The sequence below is a fragment of the Trichogramma pretiosum genome, unplaced genomic scaffold, assembly GCF_000599845.2.
Source record: "Trichogramma pretiosum strain Unisexual culture from Peru unplaced genomic scaffold, Tpre_2.0 scaffold68, whole genome shotgun sequence".
NCBI lineage: Eukaryota > Metazoa > Arthropoda > Insecta > Hymenoptera > Trichogrammatidae > Trichogramma > Trichogramma pretiosum.
Genome location: NW_019641616.1, coordinates 452,137 through 477,023, shown reverse-complemented (window position 1 = coordinate 477,023; position 24,887 = coordinate 452,137). Strand labels below are relative to the sequence as shown.

The window sequence follows — 24,887 nt, the reverse complement described above, 5'->3', positions numbered from 1 at the left end:
AAATAGACGCATCGGAGCAATTCTTTTTCCTTTTTATTTTATTTTTATATTCGAGCTTTATTAAACCCGTGTAAAAGGTTTATTTAGCTTCACAATGTAATTTGCATGTTTTACAGAGTACAAATTTGTTCGTCGATCGGCATGCCAGATAACTTTTGTTTTGTAAACAAAACCGAGCAAAGTCGCATTAATATGTCTGATAAATAAAACGCGGATAATTTTACATTCAGTACTGAGTATTATGAAGAATAACGCAAGCAAGAGCTCGGTCGAGTAACAAGCTTTTGATATTCACGAAGGAATAGTCTGCAATTCGAGTCTATACGCGTAGCAGTCGCAAATTAATTAGGGCCACACAGCGTACACAAACTTTTCTCGTACACATGCTAATCGCAGCAGCAGCGAGCAAGTTTTTGGGCTATATACACGCAAGTGTACGCAATGGAAAATCTGCTTTGGTCCAGTCAGACAGCACAAGCAGCCAACTTTTAGAGCAATACTTGGAAATTCAATATTCGCAGGGGCTGCATGTGGTATTGTGGCTGCTGCTTCCACGACATATAGACTCTCGAGCTCTCGAGATTGCCATGTTTACCAATACATAACTTGATTACTTTTGATGACTGTCCGTCTCTTACCGGAAGCTATACACATTCGGCCGGGGCTCGACAACATGCACGCATATGTACGTCGGCGGCGCAGCGTAGATTGAAGCTCGAATTTGAATATTCGGCCTTGCCTAGTTTGAGTAAGGACAAGCCCTAGTACCTATCGTCAAACATGAAATTCAACAAATCCACCAATACAGCTGCGAGCTCCGTGCTACACACGTACACTGGTACCTACGTACATACATTCGAAGCCGGAGTAGTACGAGAGTCGGGTGAATTGTGCCCGACCGATTTACATTACAGCTCTCAGCGAGTATATAATGCAAGAGCGAACGCAGAGAGAGAGAGAGAGGGAGAGGCAGTCAATTTCGCCGCTCTGGGGCTTGCTGCGTGGTTGTGCTATTTGGTGTACTTTCATTGTCGTATGCTGATTATATTCACTGCTGAATCATGCAAGCGCGAGCTTTCCTTCTTGTATATTCAAAATTAATCCTCGGATTAAACGTGCACGCTGCGGGCCGCGCGCGCGCGTCTATTGCGGCAAAAAAGCGCCGCGCTTTCGTCTGATTGCAGCGCGCTCCGCATGTAGCAGCAACGGCCTGCGTGTGTTATGTACCTTCGGCTACATAAACCTCACCAAGTCCTGTTACCAACGCGATTATTAATTATAGACGAGGAAATAAAGCACAAAAAACGGCCAAATCTCCGATCTTTTGAGCAGTAAGTCGGATTGAGATGCGGTTTTCGGCATTCGATTCGGGAGAGCGTCTAGAAACTTTGTGAACAAAATTTATGAGGGACAAATGAAAATTTGCTCCCCGGGGGTGCAATAAACGCATTTCAGGGATGCAGCTTGAACTCACGACTTGGTCAATATGTGTATTTCACTAAATATCGGTAAAAATGAGTCTAATTTCTGCACTCGGGGGTTTTTGGGGTCGCTGAAAACGAATATTACAACGAAAATGTACTACGATGTACCTGGGGCCCAGGGTGACTCTTGTATACCTCGTCTCCTGGAGTTTCATGGTAATATTTAAGATATCTCGTTGAAACTCGTTACTCAGGGGTTCTTGGGGTCGCTGAAAACGAATATCACTGTGAAAATGTTCTACCATGTACCTGGGGCCCAGGGCGGGCCCTATATACCTCGTCTCCTGGAGTTTTATGGGGATATTCAACATATCTCGTTGAAGCTCGTTACTTGGGGGTTTTTGGGGTCGCTGAAAACGAATATCACTGTAAAAATGTATTACCGTGTACCTGGTGCCCAGGGCGGGCCCTAATCATTTTGTCTTCTAAAGTTGTATTGTAAATATTTAATTTATTTCGCTTGGTTGTTTGTATACAAGTTATAAAACAAAAATCACTTTTAATTTTGAAATGCGGTAACACGTGCGGGTGCAGAAAACAAGGATTATCCTGCAATTTAGCGTGTAAAAATTGTGCCGACTGTAACTGTTCGAATGTTGAGCAAGATAAATTAACACAGAGGAAGAAAATGTGGAAAATTTGTAAATAAATTAAGAAATAATTTTCGTTGTGATATTCGTTTTCAGCGACCCCAAAAACCCCTGAGTAACGAGTTTCAACGAGATATCTTAAATATCCCCATAAAACTCCAGGAGACGAGGTATATAGGGCCCACCGTGGGCCCCAGGTACATGGTAGTACATTTTCGTTGTGATATTCGTTTTCAGCGACCCCAAAAACCCCTGAGTAACGAGTTTCAACGAGATATCTTAAATATTACCATGAAACTCCAGGAGACGAGGTATACAAGAGTCACCCTGGGCCCCAGGTACATCGTAGTACATTTTCGTTGTAATATTCGTTTTCAGCGACCCCAAAAACCCCCGAGTGCAGAAATTAGACTCATTTTTACCGATATTTAGTGAAATACACATATTGACCAAGTCGTGAGTTCAAGCTGCATCCCTGAAATGCGTTTATTGCACCCCCGGGGTGCAAATTTTCATTTGTCCCTCATAAATTTTGTTCACAAAGTTTCTAGACGCTCTCCCGAATCGAATGCCGAAAACCGCATCTCAATCCGACTTACTGTTCAAAAATCGGAGGTTGAATGCTTTATTTCCTCGACTATTATCCCGAGCATCTTTCTTCTTTTATTTTATTTTATTTTTTTTTATTTTCGAATTCTCGGGCAGCACTCGGCAAACACACGCGCGCGCGCTTGTCTATATATGCAACATAGGCATGAGGCTCGCGTGTATAATTTCGAGCTGGTGTGCGCGTGTACACGCACTTTTGTATAAGTGCAGGGCGCGCTTCGCATGGACTTACAAACGCGAACAATTGCGTGCTGCGCACTACATACACCTATATAGCGTATAACATAGAGCACTAGAGAGAGAGAGAGAGAGAGCAAAGAACACAACCGCAAGACATTGTTGTTGGCTGCATTCGTCGGCCGGAAATACATCGCTTGCTTCTCTTTCTCTCTCGAGTCTCTCTCAGTTTCCAAGTCGCTCTCGGCCTGTCTCCTGTGTGTGCTTTAATTCGCGCTATGCATGTATCTCGCGGGCGTCCCGCTACGATCCCACGCGTACTCTCGCGACTACTGCTACTACCATCTCTGCTATAGCCGCTTACACGCTCGACTTTGCCAAAGCACTCCAGTTCACACGTGTGATATTAATACGCTGCCGCGGCGATAGGATCGATCTGCTGCTGTGGCGTAATCGTATCGTAATATATACGCCCGCGCGCGACTACAATACCAAGAGAGAATATGTACGTAACTCGAGTACGTTATGCAAGGATCGTTTGCTGCCGCGCGTCCCATAGTAGATGACCTTGTAACTCGTTAAATGTCATTGTGTTTACTTTCACACTGGCGCGGGGGCAAGTTCAATGCTCGGCTCTACTCCCATGAGTCGAGAATAGCTGCACAACTCATAAGTATGACAATGCAGCAGCTGTATATGTGAGCGTGCGCTGCGAGCTTTGTATACGACCTTTTGCCTACTGGCGTAAGAAAGCGTAATTGCTCGTGCTCGCAAAAAAAGTCAAATAAATCAATCGAACGACGAGTAAAAGTCAGGCGAAAACGTTGCTCAACGACTTCGGGCCAAATACGCGCAGCAGTGATGGTATACACGCATATGGAGTTGGCATGTAAAGACGTAAACCTCTTTCCCTATGGACCGTGCAGCGATCGTATACGTCAAGTTTATGTACGCGCCATATCGGCCAGGACAGCCGAGCTCCAGTGGAAACAATTCGCGCTCGCACCCGTGGCCTGTCACTCGTCTACGTTCGTCTTTATGATGCGTGTATGTGTATATAGGCAGTGCTCCACGTTATGTGCGTGCACTCCAAGTGCGATATATATATTATAGTTTAAAAAATAGGCGCCTCTGTCGCGTGGAATATCTCTCTCCCTGCGGTGCGCCTAGCTCGTTCGCCTCCCTTCCTCTATCCTCTCTCTCTCTCTCTCTCTCTCTCTCTCTCTCTCTCTCTCTCTCTCTCTCTCTCGACTCATTTAACGTAATTAAGCGGCAGCGCGTAACGCGTTAATTCGCAAAATTAACGGTTGCCAATTATTCGCAACGCTGCATTTCACATTTCGCGAGTGCCTAGAAGTACACACGATGCTCAACGACGTAACCCAACAATATGCCTACGCGTGTAAAGTTGTAGTATAACAACAGGAGCGGTTGTTGCGGGCTATACCGTGCCACACTCGCTGCTGCTGCTGCCGCCGCTGCTGGTGTTGTTGTTGTTGTTGCAACTGCAGAGTTAGACACGTCGTGTGTGTATATTGCAGAATCTCGCTCTAGTGGCAGATGGCTCGATGTAAATCACGGCCACAAATTGGACGTACAGTTACCCTCCTCCTCCTTCTCCTCTTAGCACAGACTTTTCCCTCCACATGCAAATACGCTTGCTGTAAATGGCAAGCTCACTTGTTTGCTCCCATCTCTATCCCCCTTTTATGAATCAACCAAATCGATCTACGCATACGCGTGAGCTAGAAGAAAAGTAAAGAGAGAGAGAGAGAGAGAGAGACGAGAGAGAGGAGCAGTTTGGAAGTTTAGACGCGTGCAAAGCTGCGTCGTGAGCAACATCCCAGCTTTTCCCTCCTCTCTTGGCAATAGCAATTCACGGAGAAGCGCTCGTACATATTATATGTAGTTTTCCGAAGCAAACGTTAATTTTCGACGTTTTTTCTCTCTTCATTCCGTATATTTTCAAGACGAGTATTGACTTTGCCGATAATAACCGAGCTCGAGTCCTCATGCGCAAAAGTATGCGCGCATACATGTACCCCACATGTACGTGCAGTAAGCGCGGCGCACGCGGAGTCTGCGGTTGTGTAAATCAACTTTTTCCTCCTATACCTTATTCTCACAAGTCCCCGGCATCCCTCATCACGTGCGCGCAACCTGTCTGCATCTATACACGCGAGAAAGTTCCTGTACATAGCTAAAGTAGCAGCAGCAGTAAAATACACACACATACACACTTGCTCGTGTGGGAGCCAAACCACCTTCATATGTGTATCTGTGTGTATATATATAATACACTATTATCTTGTAATGCAGTAGCATTATAACTGTATGCAGCGTCGAGCTGCCGCTGCTGAGCTAGTGCTACTGCCGTCGAGCTTGTCTTTTTCGCCCCGGAAGTGCATACATATGCATGCACGTGTGTTTGTGTGTTCAAGTATACGTATAACTTTGTCTATATGTGTGTGTGTGTGTGTGTGTGTGTAGGTAAACGCAGCTAAAAACTCAAAGTAGCACGCAGATTTCTTAAGCGAGTGTGGGTACTGTGCACACACGAGGTCTTTTCTCGGTAGCGTAATTTTCGCGAAATCCCGCGAGAGAGCCAAGTATGTATACAAACACATAGTATACGCGAGAAAAGGGAGAGAAAGACGTAGGACGAACGAAAGGAGCAGTATATATTATATACGTTGAATAATTGACGCTCTTTTTTCTACAAGACTTTACAGGTTCCGAGCGCGGCGCACGTCATAACGCGCCTCCGTACTGTCTTTTTACCTATAGATTTTATATGTACTGCGTCCGAGGCTCTCTTTCTCTTTCTCTCGATGAAAATTACAGGGTGTTTCGCGTACTCGCACACACCGCACACCCTCTCATTAATACTTATTCAAGTACCCGCGTCGGGCTTTTTCATCTAATCTTCTCTCTTTCTCTCTTTCTTTCTTTCTTCGACTCTGCCGATCTCCCGCTTATTACGCTACGACATTACATCGATCTCTATCGCTTCAAAATTTTCAATGATTACCCTGACATTATATTTTACGAGTCGAATTATTTCGCAATATGTTCATATTATACGCTGCTATACGGTGTCTAATTTTTCGACTTTATTCCTGTTTCAGCTGCCCTGTCGCAATCGCAGTTCCCCGTGTTTACGATTTACGCGCAGAAGAGCTGTCTGTCGGTGAAGCCGTGCGAGCGCGCCTGGTGCATCGACAGGGTGCAGGGCCATCGCCTCGTCGGCCATACGAAGCGCACGACCAACGCGTCCACGCGCCAGCACTGCCTCGAGACTTGCCTCGGCGAAAGGGACTTCCTCTGTCGGTAAGTTAATCAACTGCTTTTTATTTTTATTTCCATACATAACAGCCTATATATATCTCTAACAACATTATGCCAGGCGCATGTATACAGTTTCTTTATTTGACATTACGGCCGCGATGAGGATATATTACGTCGAGCGCGGCTCTATGTGTGTGTGTGTGTGTGTGTGTGTGTGCGAGTACGTGTGTATAAGCTGCGCAGCGCGAGCTCGCTCGAGTCAGCTGATTTACGAGCTTATATTGGCGCGGGTACAAAGTTGATTCCTCGGATATACAGCCTACGGACGGAACATCATGTCTTGGCTGTTATTTATTAAACGGAGATTGCGCAAATCTTGTCGAGAAAACAGCTCAACATAAATGTACCTGGGCACATTTATACACACGCTTACTCGCGCACACACATAGACGTAGACATTAGGGTCGGCGAAGGAAAGTGTTCGCCGACGTCGCTGCCGCACTGTGCACCTGCACACACACGCGCGTTTGTAGTGCAGCGCTCCGAGAGGGAGAAAACTAGGAAGAAGCGAGGCGAGCTATTACGACCTTCTAAATATTTATCCTCTGCAGAGAGTAGGCGCGCTCTTGAATTATATACGCTCCCGCCGCGCACTACACAATATGAAGTATTGAAAGCTCCATTGGTTCGAACATAATAGAAAAGACATACGCGCGGCTAGAGAAGACTTGCATCTTTTCATTTTTCTCTCTTCCTTTTTTTTTGCTATTAACAGCTTTTATTTTTTCTTCCTTTTCGCCGATGCTGATTCATATATAGCTCTAGAGCTAAGCGACGTTGCGCAGCTTTGCAGGTGGGAGTTAAACACCCGGATGTTCTTTCGAGCGAGGCACGCAGCTGCAATGTTAAGATGTATATACAAGGCGTAAAGACTCGCTACTTCTATTCCTCTTTGGCTTCTTTTTTTTCTTTTTTTTCTCGTTTCACTTTGCTATTCTCTCGTACGCGGAGCATTTAATGCACATGGAGTAGCGGTGCCGAACGCGATTGTGCGTAAAAAGCCCTAGAGTTGCTCTCCGCCTTGCTGCTCGCGTGTCAGCAGTCGGATGTATCTTTCTGATTCTTTAAAGCGTCAGAAACAGCAACAACAAGAAAAATTAATAAGATCCAGGTGCAGGGACTGGTGGTTTGATTAGAGGCGCCTCCGAGGTGAGACGCGAAAAGCGTGTACCCGACATCACATCCGCGATCGCGATCGATCTTGTATAATATGCGAGTTACAGTTTTTGTCACGCGCCAGTTAATCAGGCGTCCCGATGATTCCCGGTACATTCCCGGCCGAGGCGCGATTTCATCGGCCACTTTTGCGCACTTCTTCACGTCGTTCGAGCATCAACACGCGTGAGCGTAATCATAGAGATAGAAAACGATAGCGATCGATACAATAAAAGGATCGGGCCGGGGAGAAAAAGGTGCGATACAAGCGTACCGTCAGTCGAGCTTGTGTTGTAAAGGAAAAAAGACGCGCGCGATTCATAATACAGCAGCGTGCAGTGATGAGTTTATAAAACCCATTCGAGGAATTTAACAATTACGTCTAATGACGAAACGAGAACGGTTATGCAACTGCGGCATAAATTATGCATCGACGTGTCTATCTTACACACTCGAGATTCTTTTTCTTACCATTATATAATTAAGCTAGTGTTGCTGCTCGCGTCGATTAAAGCTCGCGATTCTATTGTGCGAAGGGCCTGAGAGGCGCGGAAAGCATCGCTTCTTTTTTCCACTTATCATCATTAGCCTCTCAAGACGATCATTGACAATGATACATGTTCGATGCAGCAAGGCAGGAAAACAGAGAGACTTTGTGAGTGTGTGTTTGTGTGTGTGCGCGCGAGCATATGCGCGAATGTGTATCGCGCAAAGGAAGTATCGCACTCGTAAACATTTCTCTTCTCGTTTCTCGCGCTGATTTCCTTGGGAATGAAACGCATATCCTCGCAGCGAAATGCCGAAGACAATTATTTTTTATCACGCTCGCTCACTTGCTCTCGCAGGCGCCCCCGAGCACGTATACCGTGATAATCTCTCCGCCGTGAGGATGAACTCGTGTGCGTCATTAATTTCATTACGCAACTCTGCTCCTCGTGGCTCGTCTGCGTGTATTCACCTCTAATATTTTCAAGGAGGAAATTCGAGCCGCGGGCCGGAAGAAGACTCGAGGCAACTCCGATCGAAATTTATATTGTGCTCGCGCGCATGGGAGTACGGAAGTCGGCATGGAAAACTTCGTACTCGAGTCGACGCGCGACGTATTCACGAATGAAAAATTCGCCGATCAAAATTTCGCGCGAGAGTCGCGTACGATCATTTTTCTTTGCAGCGATCGTATCCATACACAAACGCACTGGACGAGCGGATGGTAATAGGAGCCGAATCAGGTGCCGACGAGGTACAGGAATTCCCGCGAGTGGGTAAGCGCGTGTGCTTTTTACACGCGTACAAGCACTTGGCCGTTATACGAGAATTCTTCCAAGCACCCACTGATTTTCGCTTCCTACTCGTGGAAAATACAAACATGAGTATAACACGATATGCGAGCTGCAGAAATCTTTCGCACTCGTCAATTAAGTATGATCCAATGGATCGCGTGCATAATATTGCCACGCCATGATTTTTGTTCCTATTGCAGTGCAGGAAACGTACTCGAGCTGCCTTACATTCGCGCGCCAAGTAATAAACACAGTTGATCATAATTCTAAAACGCTAGCAGAGACGCGCGGAGCACATAATTATGTACTTCGGCAGTGCCAGGGTCATAATAGAGTAAATTCGATGCTTTTGCATTCACAGTTTACGAAAGCCCGAAGCTTGACATAAGCTGCTGCCTTGGGAGCAACTTGGAAGAGTTTGAATGAAATTGGAAAATTCAGTAAAAATTAAGCTGCTTCGATCGTAGGACAGCTTATTATTGGACGTGGAAAAGGAAGGCTCGTTGCGGCTTGTCGAGCGATGCGCGCATACAGCGATGAAATAATCTTTACTCTATATAATTGCACTTACCGTTAAGCTTTACGATCGTCTAATTATCGAGTAATGCCTGCGTGTCTGTGTGCGTTTATGCATGTGTTGGTACACGTATACATGCACTCGAAAGCATGCGAGCCTTTAATCAATTATCTTTAATAAATCGCTAATCAGCAGTTATTAAGAGAAAAGCGCGTCGCTTTTGAGCAAACATAAAAATTCCTGACTAACATGTATATGTAGCGAATAGAGAGACAGAGGAGAAAGAGAAAAAGAGAGAGAAGCGAAGCAATCAAAATCCCGATTGCTTTTAAATCGCTCGCTCCTCGCCTTCGTCGTTTATACATACAAGATGTAATATACACCGAGGCGGATCACGAACGATCGATTTATCCTCTCGACTCTGTACGTATGTCTGTGTGTGTGTGTGTGTGCGCGCTGCAGCTTTTTTCGAAACTCACGATGCCGTATGCAAGCGTAGCTTGCGTTTAGCTGCGAAAGACACCTCGAGCGGGATTATTTCCTCTTAACAAATATTATATCATTGTGCGTGCGTGTGTGCGCGGCTATAGTGTCTGTGTGTGCGCACGTAATTTACGCGGATAGTCGAGAGGAGGCGCGCTCGCTGTATACACCGCGGCGGGAGGATAATGAAGTATGTAATATATACACGCGGATCCTGCGTTGCACTGCACACATACGTACTCATTGAGAGAGAGAGAGAAATGTGTCTGTGCATATACGTGCACTTGTATACGTGTGGAGCGCATTTATATATAGTATATATACGCACAGCAATGCGGATGTAAGGCTAATGTATAGCGGATAATGCCTGCGTGAGGAGATTTTCTGCTGTATGGCATAATATCTCGCTCGTCGCGTCCGTGACGTATTATGCGCTCGATAAGATGAGATGTGCCAGAAGTACGACTCGCGCGTTGGGATGGGCCTGCAGCCGAGGTCACTCGCAGCAGCCCCGGCTAAAAATGCTAATTAAGGCAATTTCGATTGCCCTGCCACGGTACAGATATATGCACCCTCGAGTGTTGTCGCGCGAGCATAATGCGCCGCGACATTAGAGAGAAAGAGCGATTGTTGGAGTGCGCGGAGAGAGCAATAAATAAATGTGTGTCTAGTGGTCGCGGGACTGCAAAAATCTGCAAGGATGAATATATACTTTAGGTGGCGCGCGACGCGATCCACTATAAACGCATGACCTGGAAATAAAATACACGAGTGGTTCACTCAAAATTTTGCACTACATGCTTCTCTCAGCTGCTATCCGGCGTTATGTGTATGTTATATACGCGAAGCGCGTCGTGTTACGAAACTAGATCCTCCCTTCCTGCACCCGCGCCATCCCTCGGCTATAGTGTGCCACGCCAGACACGCAACGGGGGTGTAGTAGTATTTTACGCGCCCGCACAGAGGAAGATAAATTTGTCGGATTAAAGCGCCGGATTGCCACTCGTTCATCGTTTGGAGAGCAGCGGAAAATAGCCTCGGGAAAAGCTCCTCGACACTCGCATCGTGCACTGCACCTACCCACCCACCCACCTACCTATACATATACACGTGCCATACGTACTCTCGGCTGCTACGACCTGAAGCAAAAAATACAACAAGAGCACTAACGGCAACTCGATCGATTTTTTTTCCTTCGTCTTGCTTCTCGCGACGATTTTTTACAAAGTCCACGTGCGTAGGATCTCCTTTGGTATTCAATGACCGCGCGGCTCCATTGACTCAGCATCACTGCGAAACTTGCGAAATACTTTCACGACGGAGCAATTAAAAAATACGCGAACAACAAGAGACTAGAGAGAGAGAGAGAGAGACAGAGAGAGGTGTCGGTCGCTGCAGCAGCGCCCTAAGTACAGAGCGTAACCCATATATTTAAAACCAAAGAGTGTGTAGCGCGGGTCTAGGTGTGCGTGTTTGTGTACGTGTGTGCAAGGCGTTAAGCGGTATAAGCGGTGGCGGCGCGGTATATTATACATTCGGCGCAGGACATAATAACGGCTATAACGCGAGTGCAAAGTTGGCACTTCTTCGCCGGAGCTACTTTGCCATTAGCGGCAGAACAAGAAGAACAAGAAGAAGAATATAAGTAAAGGAGGAGGTGGGCCACGTAGTACAGTGGCGGCGGCAGCGGCTTCCCTATAGTGTTACCAGTTGGCCGTCGCTCCAACAATGGCACTTCCAATTATAAGTGCGAAATTCATTGTTCCAGTCGGTATTTCTCCCTGCGCTGCATGTACACATGCACACGGGCACACTTACACTTGCTCGTCGTAGTGGCCGTGTGTCTCTTTGCCTCTGTGCGTCCTGTACTATATATATACGTATATGATATATATAAATGTAGAGAGAGGGAGAATGGTTAGGTTGAATGGCTGCCAAGCCCCCGAGTGAGATAGCCACGTTAGCGCGCACAGCAGTAGCAGCAGCAGCACTAGCAGTGACAAAGTTACTGCGGAATTCTGGCCCGGAGGGCGCCAAAAATCTCGGATTCTCTCCCACTCTCTCTCCCTAGCTCGTTCTCTCTTAGGATTCTTGCGGAGAATCTCATGCGCCACCGAGCACACAACCTATACGTGCCTATCTTCGTGGATGCTGCATGTACTGCCAGCCAGGACGGAAATCGCGGAAAACCGCTCGGAATTTTTCTTCGGTAATAATCTTCCATCGAGAGCTTCGGCCGGGGCTTATTTTTATTCTGTCACAGGCACGGACGCGGGTGGGAACGCATATACGCGTACATGCGCATGTACAGCCACTGTGTACTCGTATTTAACGTTCGAACAGAGAGAAATAGATAGAACGGAGGAGCTCGAAGAGGAAAGAGAAAAGCTGCACACGCATATAAAAGCTAGTAATGAAGCTCGAGCGTGGAGAAGAACAACAGGTGGTCACATTCCAAGGCAGTTTAAAGAGGCAGACGTAAATCAATGCGGCCGATGCTTCGGCAACTGTTTCGATATGGTGCGCGAGATGCAATAATTGAAGTCCTCGGATGCGCTCGTCGTAAAAGTAGTGTGCGTGTGTGCATCGATGTAGTAACAGCAGTAGCAGAATTGCAGAAGCAACATAAGCAACAAATACATAACGAGCGGCGGGCAACAGTTTTATCTATTTCTCCCTCGGTCGTTGCGAAAAGGGCTGCGCGCGTGGGTTCGCGTACCGATGATTTACGGCTGCTTCCCGGGCATGCCCTGCACAAGAGCCACAGCCCACGGTACAAATTATACGAGCTACGGCTAATTTGCCTATCGTCATTGGAGAATCGCGCCAAAGTCATCTCGCATTCTCCCGCGTATCGTCGTAGCCACGCTCGAGTCCCCTTCGCATATCTTCGGATGCTTTACGGACGAATCGTTCTCCGAGGACCGAGAGCAACGAAGAAAAAAAACTAGCCAAAAAAGCGTCGGTGACTGTTAATGGGAAATTGAAGCTCGAGCGTGTGCTTAGCACGCATGCAATCATGAATCTCGCGCTACACGCGCTGCAGTGTCTATATTCGTGTAATAGTCAGAGGCCGAGAGTCAGGCGCGCGCAGGCAAGAGCTGCCGAAACTAACTGCACTCAAGATCAACCGTTTGGCGCGCGAGCGAGCAGTTATGTTCCGTGCAATTATCCGAGCAAGCATGCATGACCAAATGCGTTACTGCCGCTGCCTCTGCTGCCTCTGCTGCCTCTGCTGCGCTACACCGGCAGCCAGAGAAGAGTGATCGAAGAACGATTAATTCTCCAACGATATTAGATGTAGACCGAACGAACGAAGGAACAACAACAGCAGCAGCAGCAGCAAAACACAGTTGAACGCGAGCAAAATTCAAAGTCGATTATGAAGCGGTGGCGGCGGCGGCGTTAGTGCCGTTATTAGACTTGTATACTGCACGCGTGACGGACAACACAGAGAGAGAGCCCTTTAAATGTTTCTGTATCTGTTTTGCTGCATCGTATATATTATAATACGTACCGGTTTTCGACCGCGTGATGGCCCGCGGCTGCGGTCACCCAAGCCAACCGATCTCGAATAGACCCATGTATAGCTACATTACATAGCTATGAGCGTACTCGCTTCGTGTGCACGAGCTAGCTCGGCAGCTCCGAAAATTATACGCATCGTTCGCGGCAGCTTCTTCATAGCTACGCGCATAAATGAGCTATGCATCTTTATTAGCGAGGGCGCGAGCGACATTTTATTCGTTGTCGTTTGAATCTCACGCCGTTTTGGGGACTAGACTCGACTTGAAAAAAATCAATCTGCACGTACAGCCCCGAGTCAAACGAGTTCCTTATTTATACAGCCCAAGCAGTTATATGCGTGTAGCTCGTCGAATGCGCGCACGGGATACAAAATATAATGAAACGGTTAACGATATATATCACCTTCAATTAGTGTATTCACAAGTCGTATCGGGCTGCAGCTACACTATATACACGCACGCACACGTATGCCCCTTGGCCTCTTTCGCGCATATAAATCCGGCGATTGTAAAGCGTATCGCCACGCAACTGCTTTATTTGTCATTCCACGAATAGTCTGCTGCGCTGCTCTAGTGCATACTACTTTTATTATACGACGACTCGCGGCAATAATAATTCGATCTACTTGAGGACAGATGTGTTGTGTAACGGCACTCGGTGATCGCCTGTTGTCGAACGTCGCGCGCCACTCCTCTTCGGGCCTGTGTACACGAGTGCTCGTCCTCGAGGAAGCATGTTAATTAAAATATCATCGTCCTCGCACCCGAGCTGGTCTATTGGATTTTTTCCGCGCATGGATTTTCATGCGAGCCGTGACGCGCGCGTGTTATAACTCGAGTCGCGCGGCGCATAACACACGCGCTCGAGCCAAGTATGTGTCCAGCGTGACGAGGTATTTTCATATATTGGCACGCACACTGCTACATATATACGATCGATCGACTGCATCAGGATAAAAAAAAGCTTCGTCCATCGAGCTAGTTTGAATTCAAAATTTTTCCGGGACAATTGAAAGCGGAGAAAATAATTATCAAAGATCGAAGATAGCCAGCGGAGAACAACCTAGTTGGCTTGGGCTTAAGCAATCGAAGCACGTCTGCTTGCATATATATAGAGAAAGAGTCGAGGCTGAAAAAGGTAACAGCGAAGAGCTGATAAAGTTTTGCGATACACCGGCATGGAAAAAGAAGAAGAAAAAAACCGCTTGAGCCGCGAGGTCGCGGAAGAGCTCGTATAAAGCTTGTAGCGTACCTATACGTGTATATACACACACGAAGCCCTCGAGAGATGCGCTCAAGACAAGAGACCGTATACTCTCGTACCCATACATACACACACACACATACACAAGTTCAGGTTAGGTAATAGTCTCGCTCGCTGCAGCGATTCAGTATTACTCAGCCGCGGGCTTAAATTGCGATCAAGGGCTTAACGGTTATTTGAAGGCCGACTCTCTGCCGTATACGTACTCACATTTTCGTCCCCCTGCATGTACACGAGTGTGTATGTGTGTGTGTGTGTGTATGTGTGTATGACTATGTGTATGCGCAGTACGTGTATACTTCGTTCATATATAATGTACATGTGCGGGGGCGTTTGATTGAAGTCACGCGAGCTCGCTATACATATAACGGGAGCATTTATTTGTTGTGCAGAGATCGCCTGGTGAATCTATTCTACACACACGGACGTACGAGTATACACACACTAGACTTTTTTTTGCAAATATACCTATCTATATAATAATGATAATGATGATGATAGAGTTAATGATGATGACGAGGCAGAGGAGGACGACAACGACGAAATAGATTCAAGCGCATGTGGCACTACTACGTGTATAGCCGTAATACGGAATCTCCTGCTTCTGGTTATCAGTTTGTTTTTCCGCCCGCGATCCGCATTACTTTGCCAGCTCTTGGACTTGCGCACGAGTATAAAATGCTCAAGGCGACACGGGCCTTCCTATATGCATTACATCTATTATATCCGATCGCAGGTATACACATATATATGTGTGGGCAAAAATTCTATCTACCGCTAAATCGATGAATTTACATACACGTGCGCGCAGCATAATTATTATCGGCGCGAGCGCATAATGTAATACAGTATGGAAGATTTGATACTATCGGAGCGGCCGATAACGTATAATACGTGTGCGCTTGCCCCCCTTTTTTGTGCTTTGTTTTAAATTTTATCGCTCGCAGTTACTTATACAACTTACTTCCCCGCTGGCCGAATTTCACGGCTGCGCGCGTACGCACGTACAGGATAAATAATTGCTTTGGCTATGTGCGCGCTTCGAAGGCTATTATGACGGACGGGTAATTTTAGCGAGATACACAATTAGGCTCGGTAAACAAAACGACGCGATTAAGCAAAAAAGCTCTTCGTCGTCATCGTCGTCGTCGTCGTTGTCGTCGCGAGCTGCTGTTCGCCGCTGATAGCTGAGCGAGCTTTGGGATTATATTTTATGAAATAAGAGCACGGGAGAAAAAAAGAGTAACGTAACATCAGCTGCTTTTGATCTCATGAAAATCCAAAAGCTCGAGAGCGTAATAAAAACGTCGTTGCTAATTTAACGGTTTATTCCCTGCGATACTCGGCTCTCTGCATTTATACATGAATACTACGTGCATATAAACGAACGCTAAACTGCGCCATGTCCATGTCCATTGCAGCGCGCGTCTCTGTTACGACTCGAGCTTGCTATGCCACTCGTTGCCTCGCAGCACGCTCGCGCAGCCTCGAGTAATTATCCCCATATGTGTGTGTATATGCGTGCGCGTGTTTAAGTACGCGCGTCTTCATTCGCGGCTCGCACGTGCAGCGCAGCTCGAGTGAAAATTACATCGGACAAAAGTTTTTGAGCGCATTATCATCGCGGAAAATATAAAAAAAAGTCTCTACTGCTTGCGCTTATGGTTTTACTACTGTTGCCATTGCTGTTTCTGCTACCGTCGAGAAAAAAAAATTTAATTAAGAATCACATATACAGCTAAACGGAAAAAGGAAAAAAAGTTGCAGTGCAGTACACGCGTCTCTGTATACATATATCCAGTTACACAAAACAGCGCATTAAGAGCCCATAAACATATATCCACACATATACACATATGTATATATAGTAGCTGCATATATATGCGCCTGCGTCTATAGGTGTAGAGGTGTAGGTCGGTGCCTCGCTCGCTCGTTCGCGCGCGCGAATACAAAGTGCGAGAAAGGCCATATAACACGGGGAAAACGGTAATCCAAGCGGGCTTTATAACCGGCAAATGTGTGTTTGTGTCAGTGCATACAGACGCGCGAGCGAGTGCATAAGTATACGTGTACACATGCACACACACGTAGTATACATACGGTACGTGGGTGGAGGCTTGTGTGCGTAAAGGTATAGAAGTAGCAACAGCAGCAGCAGCAACGAAGAAGGCTATATAAAAGGGTGAGTATAACTTGCAGCAGTAGAGCAGTAAACAACGAGCTTAGATTCCGTACACGGGCATCGGGCGGCAACGGCGGTCTCGATCGAATTCCAAACATTTCCGCATTGTAGCGCCATTTATTCTCGCAGCTCCGTGAGCGCAAAAGCTTCGGAGCTGCTGTGCTCCACTGCTGCTACGGTAGCAGCAATAACAGCCTCCGCCCTTGCCGGTAAATAGCTATTTCTCACGAAATAATCCGGTAAATAGTGTACTTTTATCCTTTCGTCGCAAGTCAGAGCAGTGTGAGGAGAGAGAGAGAGAGAGAGAACAGTACAAAACGATGAAAGGACTGAGCTATGTAACGTAGGTGGGCGCCTTGCAGCAGGGGAGTAGTAGCTTTTTTCGCCCAAGCGTCGACATCGACACGCTTACTTGGCAGTGACCAACTAATGACGTACAAGCCACGGTATATTGTGTATGTAAGCGAGGCAAATGGCCAGGCGGTCTTGAGAGGAGCTGCTGCGATCATCGAAAGCCTATTTTGCGAGGCTCCATCGAGCTGCCAGAGAGGAAGAACAACGGCACGTACTTTGCCAGATTCCTATACACCTCTTCCGTGAGATAAGAGGCAAACATGGCTTTATATATACGTATATCCTCATACCAAGAGGTGCAGCAGCCGAGTCTCCGGGCTTGTTTAGCCAGTGAGAGCTCATACGACGGAGCAGCAGAAGCAGCAAAGGCTCGAGGGGGTAGTAGCAGCAACTACTGACGTTGCTGCTGCTGCTGCTACTTTCAGCCCGTGTGTGTGCCGTATGAAAGAGACATGAAACGCTTAGCATTGCATTAGAGAGAAAGATGGTCTTCCTCTTTCGTACTCGTCGTTTCTCATTCCGATGAGCTAATTAAAATGCAAATGCATTGTGTCAAGGAGCTTGAAACAACGACCTCCTACTACTCATTACTCCTCTGCAGCAGCTCATCGGGCTACGTGCATATGGGCAAATCTCCAGAACGCGGCCGCCGTGCGATACCCTGATGATATTGCACGTAGTTGATTAGAAATTGCACATCGCTACATACATAATCTCAAAGTATAATTCATTCTTGAAGATTTATAAATCGATTGACCTCTGATTTTATCGTGATAAAAAAAGAGGAATTTTCGTATTTTCACAGCGATAATTGGAAGAAGGAAAAAAATTAAAATAAGCGCAACTTTTTTTGCAAGCAATTATTTTTGCATCTTTAACCCAAAGTATCGACGTTCTAGAAATTTTCTCATTTACGTACACGTAGACGTGGACTTGTATAAGCTATTGTGTACACAAATATTCGCGTGGGCCCTGCTCGCATGAACTATATGGCACATAATTAGACTCTTTTCCGTGGCTCAATACGGATATATGTAAAAGGGTCCTTGCTACTGCAGAAGCAGCAGCAGCAGCAGCAGCAGCAGCAGCAGCAGTAGCTGTCTTTTAACTGGCGTATCGGCCCCGGAGCGCAAGGACGCGGCCGCCGCTGTGTATGTATGGCTTATTAGCGATGCACCAGCGGACGCAGTAGAGCTTTGCCGAGCTGCAGGGAAAATCTCGACCACGAAACGAGCTTATCGGACAAACAACGGGCCCGAGCAAAGACAACAAAGCGAGGAAGAAGTGAACGAGGCATGGAGAGAAAGAGAGAGAAAGAGAAAGATGTTTGAGCGCGCAATACCGAGCGGCCTGTGTTTCTTACTCGGAGCGTATAGCATTTTTTAGCACTACGTGTGTATGTGTCTGGCTATATAACGTACGGTATGTGTAGGAAGGATAGATCGGTCTTAGCTGCGCGGCAGAAGTGCTCGGACTAACACGACGTCTAATCAAGAGGCCAACTTGCATTTCCGCTTTCTCTCTTGCTCTCTCTCGCTCGCTCGGCTCACTCACTCACTCACTCGGTCGCAATCGCTTGCATTCATGCTTGTGCGCGTGTTAAACTTGTTTGTTTCTCTTTCTCTCCTCTCTATCTCTCTCTCTCTCTCTCTCTCTCTGGCTTGGCGCAACAACGAGCACGGAATCAAACGCTTGACTATATATAATATGTAAAATTCATCTCTGGACATTGGCCAATGTTGCGTGAAGCGACGTGTTATATGCGCACACACTCGTGCGCGCGCACCTATACAAGCTCGAGTAGTTCTTTTGTACATATAAACAGAAATTTTTCCATCCTGTCGAAACTCTTGTGCGAGCACGTGTGTGTGCGTGTGTGTATTATGTGTGTGCATCTGAGCGCTGATTTGAGTTTAATCGAATTTTCACGGGAGAAAAGTCTCCATTAGCCGGTGTGTATTCTATTAAGTCGTTATCTTTCTGCCTACGAGTATTACACGCGCCCTGTCGATCTATATGAGGTATTACATAGAAGAGATGATTGCGCAGTTCTCAAAACTCGTCCAACGTTAAACTGCACTTTAGGTCTCACAGATCTGTCGCGACTATACATATAGCGTAACGCATTACGCCAAGGTCAATTCGAAAGAACAAAAGCGCCAGCATCTTATCCGATTAAGGCATGACATTTCTTTTGGCTAAATGGAAAGTTAAGCTCAAAACTTCAAGTGGCCCTCGTTTATAGAGGTTTCAACAAGGAAATAACGAGTTATCTGCGACGCATTCTCACCATTATGAAAGAGCAGCTGCAGAGGCTAGAGAAAAACTCGATCGAGACCGGTAATATTATCCATTAATCAACAGGAAAGTCGCTGCGGCGCATGCAAGAAGGGACGAATTGAATAATAGTTCACGTATATAGTCATCGATTGAATTAATACGCTTTTGAACAGAGAAAAAGAGGCAAAGAATAGGTATCCACGTCAAGAGCAAGCAGCAGAAAGAGTTGAAAAAAAGAGAGAAGAATAAGAAATAAAAAGGAGAGGTCAAGAGAGCAGAGAATGATCGACGTGATAAGACGCAGCTGGCCAGCGAAGCGCGTGCAATGTGTGGAAGAGAGAGAGAAATAGAGAGAGGAAGAACTGAATATACGCAGAGACAGAGGGAAATTCGAATGCTCGAAGACAAGCACGATATAGCGAGCCGCGCGGGAAGGATAAAAGAAGATATAGAGATTTATCGCGAGGGGCCAAGCGAGGTATAAATTGATATTTCTCGCCTGTCCATTCTCCCATTGAAATATGTATCTATTCACTATATGGTTTGCGTGGTGATTCTCCATTCTGACCTCTTATAACGAAGCTGAGAAAGTTGGAAGCAGCAGCAGCACATTAGAAGGCGACGCATGTAAAGTAGCGAGGGATGTTGTGAGGGTGAGTGGGTGTCAATGCGATTAGCATGAGGGAGAGAGAGAGAGAGAGAGTCACCGGATAAGAGCTCCATAAACCGCAATGCTTTATCGAGTGAGAGTATTTCGTTGCGCTCGCTGCAAAACCTTTTCTATTCGGTATCTCTTATGTGTTCCGGTGGCTGCGGTGGCGGCGTCTATATGCGTTTATGGCTTAACAAACCAAGTGTTATCGACGTTTTCTCGCAACCCCTGCTCTGCAGGGTTGTAAAATGCTATTCTCCTTTTCCCTCCCTTCCCTCTCGTTCTCCCTCTCGAGTACTCGTGTATCAACAACAACTTATGCGTCGCGAGTGAAACGCGCTCAATATTCCATTTCTGCAGCTTCGCAACTTGCTCGACGTCCTATGGAATTATCGCCGATGATAGTCAAACAAAAAAAAAAGTTGAATCAACGAACAGAGAGAGAGAGAGAGGGAGCGAAGACAAAAGGAAAGCTGAAAACATTGTTGAAATCGCTGAAATATTGCTTGCGCAGCAGTAGCCCAGGTTTTTGTACAATCAATTTTGCAAATTGAGTGTTGTGCAGTAGAACGGCGACGCTGCTATACACGAAAATCCCTTTGTCCCGTGCCCGGGTATTAAATTTCTCAAAGAAAGTCTTGTATTACGGCATCGAGGATACTCTGATACACGCGCTCGAAGTCTATGTGTACGTGTGTACGTGCCGCTGTCCGTATATAGTAGCAGCGTATACACCCTCGGAGTCCATCTATGTATAATCTTGGCAAGGAGCGCGCATCGGTGCAGAAAAGTCGATCGCGCAGCGTTAACGCACTCGAGGAATTTCTCTTCAACGGTATTCAATGATTGGACTCGAAGCGCGAAATGCGGAGCAGGAGCAGCAGGAACAGCGGCGCATTTTCTCGCATCTTGCTTTTTTATCCAGCGTGCAGCGTGCAGGTACATAGAGAGGAGCTCATCGCTCTGCTCCACAGCAGATCCTGTGCGAACGCAGCAGCCCAAAAAAACAAGGCCGGGCTGCGGTTGCAAGAGCTTTTCTATATATCGGCTGCGTTTATTTGATTTTTCTCCGCTCTTGCTCGCATCCACTGCTGCTGCTGCTGCTGCAGGCCCAAGCGTTGTTTTGAAACTATTTTAACTCGCGTCTAGAGCAGCCTGGCACATGTTATTCTTTTTTACATTACCTGCTACGTGTGTCTGCGCACATCAGTGTCTGCGGTTCGCTAGTAAAATTTTTCAACGTGTGCGCGCAGGTATTTACACGAAACTTATCCTAGATCTGTGTGGGTATGTGTGTGTGCGCGAGTAACCCTCCCGCATCGCGTGATGCACTTGCGTGAGGAAAAATCTACTCTTGTACACCGAGTCTGCGGCGGTGGTGGCAACAACATCGTGAGATTCTCGAGAGGGGAAGAGGAGGGAAACAAAAACCTTAAGTATCCTTTCCGCAAGTCTCTCTCTCTCTCTCTCTCTCGCTGGCTCTTTTTCAGAGAAGAAAAATACTTGGTATAAGTACACAGAGATATACTACTTCCCGTTATGCTTCTCTCTTTCTTTCTCTCTCTCTCCCTCTGTGCACGTAATAAGCTTTAACATCAAAACTTCAACGGTCAGTCAATTTCGACTTTCTGCAAATTTTCCGCAGATTCCTGACGTAATACATCTCTCACAGCTTCTCGGTATCATTTCTTCAGCTGCAATACGCAGTATAAATAACAGTTTCTCTTCTACATTTTCTGATAATATTTCGACTCGTAATGAGACACATGCAAAGCCGTCCAAACGTTTATTACGCCGGCCAAATCATAACACTCACCCAAGAGACCGACGCGGATACGATATTATACGTTTCTGTGTGTAATATAATAAAGATCGGTTCGATTAATGCACACGAGCGAGTTAATTTTGCGTAAGCAGCGCATTGACCGCATCTGACAATCTCGCAAGTACGTGTGTATATTGTATACACATACACGTAAAATATCTGCGCAAAGGATCGCCTCGTAGCTCCCCACTGCAGATCCCAAAGTGAGATTTATCTTGGCTTTTCTGCGGCAGCGTATTATACATATAAGCCAGCTCGTGATTATCGCTTGGCCAGTAGCAGCAGCTGCGAGTGCGCGACGAAAGAAGAAACGTGTATATGAGGCTCATTAAGCCGGCGAATAAGACATAAATAATATCGCGACCGATGATAAATTTCCAGTGGGCGGGATATTAGCGCGAGCTCGTGCAGGTGTCGGACTCGGCGCGATCTTCGCCCATTATACTTTCGCCATTAAAAGAGCGAGACAGAGAGAGAGAGATACACACCGGCCGATGTACATTAATCCTCTCGCTGGAAACTTTTTCAACTTGTTTACCTTTATTTAACAGCCTAAAAGTCTCAATCATTATCTGCATCTAGTGCTGTAACACGTTCAATTATCTCGACTGCGATTAGCCCTTTGGAAGAGTCGATTTCACAGGCGATCGCTATTGCGCTATTGCGTGTAGGGTAAACAAATCAAAGGGAAAAGCTAACCCGAGGATATATGGGGGAGAGAATACGTACGTATTATTGTCTTGGTCTACGAGAAAAACGTCGCAATTACAAAGGTAAATATATCCTGAGATTTGTGGCGAATAAGACATGTGCGCGTGATGCGCTGCGGGCCATTCGTGTTTTAAAGAAGGCAGAATCACAAGGCAAATTTTTGCTTTGTCGAGTTCGATTAATTTACAAAGAATGAATTTTCATAAGAACAGTAAATTTACCCTTGAATTAGTGTTTGGTTTTTTTAAAATAATGACACGAGATATCAATAATCAGAAATGAGAGTGATCAGTAGTGCTAATAAATTTTACATAAGCCTAAAAGCGGACTCACCGTTAATGAACACGTTAGCGCAAAAATTGGAAATTTTGGCTAGGTGAATGTACCACGCACGCGCGCACATATATTGATATATGTGTATGTGTGTTGTGCAACAAAAAAAGAGGCAGATAGTACTTATCACGTATACACATCGCATCTTTCTCGTACTGTAGCATACGGCACTGTGTAGTCCACTCGTGGCTGGTTTTAATCGAGCTGCAAGACTTTTTGCCGTATTCCGTGCCGCACATACATACACACATACATACATAGACAACTGCAAACACGCGTGGAGTTTTCTATTCAGAGCGTAATATACAGGCAAGTTAGAAAATCGTGACTCCAGTTTACAGGCGCACTGCAAGAAAAGTCATATACCGAGTGCGGCTGTATACCTACGGATGCGAGTCTGTGTGTAGCTTTTGCTCCGTATATATACCATCCGCTAGAGCGGAGAATACCGTAATTAGTACACGTGCGCTCACCAAACATCGAATACATCTATATACATGTACGTGTCTGCGAACTCGATGCGTGTGTGCAGCAAGAAGCACGTCTAATGTGCGCGGAGCTCGCTCGAAAAGTGTGCGGGTGTATACGAATCACGAAACGTATGTACGGACGAGAGCTGCTCCTATATTGCTCCTGCGAGCGGCAAAATCCACGCCCATAATTAATGCCCACATGCTCCGGCAGAATTACGGCCATATACCTCGACTCGGACTGCGGCTCTCTATCCTATGGCTATTTTACGCATTAGTGTATATGCGCATCCATCTGCATTCACACTTAGCCTCTGGGAGGATAAAAAAATAGCACGAGCTAGAGCACGTACGCGTGTAAAGCCTGCATCCAGTTCAATTCCGTGAATACAGTTTGAAGCTTGTAAATTTGTCGAGAGAGAGAAGTAGTTTTCTTGGCGATGTAGGTGCTGCTCTGAGCCCGGGACATGCGCTGAGAAAACGCAGCTGGCAGCTGCACAGGGGCCATGATTCCCTTTTGGGAGGCTAGTAAGGACTGGATAGAGAGCAGAATAGGCGCCTGCTGTCGCTGCGGCTGTATTTATTTATGTAACAAATGTCACGCGAGAGAAACGCAGAGGCAGCTCCGACGGGGGTGTGTGCGCAAAGCCACACACGCGACAACGACACTTCTCGAGCCTGAGACCCAACGATATAATACGAATTCGTGCCGCATAAAGTGGGTTAGAATCGTCGCTTGTCTCGTCCGCAACATAATGTGCGAATTTGTGTAGACACGTTCTGATCGTCGTCTACTTTTATCCCTTTTTCACGAACCTCGTGGCGTGTCGTGCATTCATGCAGTCGTGGCCTGACAGGATTACCTCGAGCCTCGACTCTCGTACATTACTCACCTGAAACAAGCAAAAAATCACATTAGCTTCGTATGATGAATAGTGGTGATATTTGAAAAATGGCATATTTATTAGGGGGAAGAGCTGCTGCTTTATGAGCTCAAGACGCGACTCAATCAAAATCACGTCGTTGTCATGTGCATGCATATACAACTAACGGGGGTAGATAGATCGTTAGCGCGACGCGCGGCAGCAAGCCACTTGCGCGCAGTTCCATAATGCGCACATGCGTAGAGCATACACACGTATGTGCAGCGCAACACACAACACTCGGGATGGCTTGATTGTCGCGTCGTTGTGCATCGCGTTCTAATGATGAGCAATCGAATAGCGAAACACATTGAACACAATTAGTACTCGGGTAAATCAGGTCATACGGCGTTGGCGGAGGCGTAGCGCTGCCGTGGCCCCCCAAAACACAAGTGGAAAAAAGCGACTTTAGTCAGACGGACCGTCGCTGCCGCCGCCGCCGCTGCCGTCTGTCTGTCAGTAGCTGCTGCTGCACAAATGAAATTACCAAGTCATCAAGAGAGAGAGACGCACACTCGTGCTCGAGCACCAAATGAATAAACAAACACACATTAACATTCTGTAACTCGGAGGTGTATATGTAAGCGCGAGAGTATATCTGTGTATGCGTGTGTTTGTGTGTGTATGTGTGTTGGTAAATGTTTGTATGTGCGAGCTGAAGATGCCGTTTGCAGAGGAGCACATTGACACGCGCTGCCGCTGCATCTTGTCTGTTTACATAAG

At 46.4% G+C, this 24,887-nt stretch overlaps 2 protein-coding genes across 3 annotated transcripts in view; one reads left to right on the top strand and one right to left on the bottom strand.

Moving 5' to 3' along the window:
• Nucleotides 1-24,887, bottom strand: part of LOC106651581 (autophagy-related protein 16-1) — a 339,331-nt gene that overhangs the window by 188,540 nt on the left and 125,904 nt on the right. The gene's annotated exons all lie outside the window — the stretch shown is intronic.
• The window catches only part of LOC106651232, a 67,797-nt gene that overhangs the window by 21,670 nt on the left and 21,240 nt on the right, over nt 1-24,887 (top strand). The window contains exon 3 of the mRNA XM_014369672.2: nt 5,989-6,190. Within this exon, the coding sequence (XP_014225158.1) occupies nt 5,989-6,190 (202 nt within the window). The remainder of the gene's footprint in view (nt 1-5,988; nt 6,191-24,887) is intronic.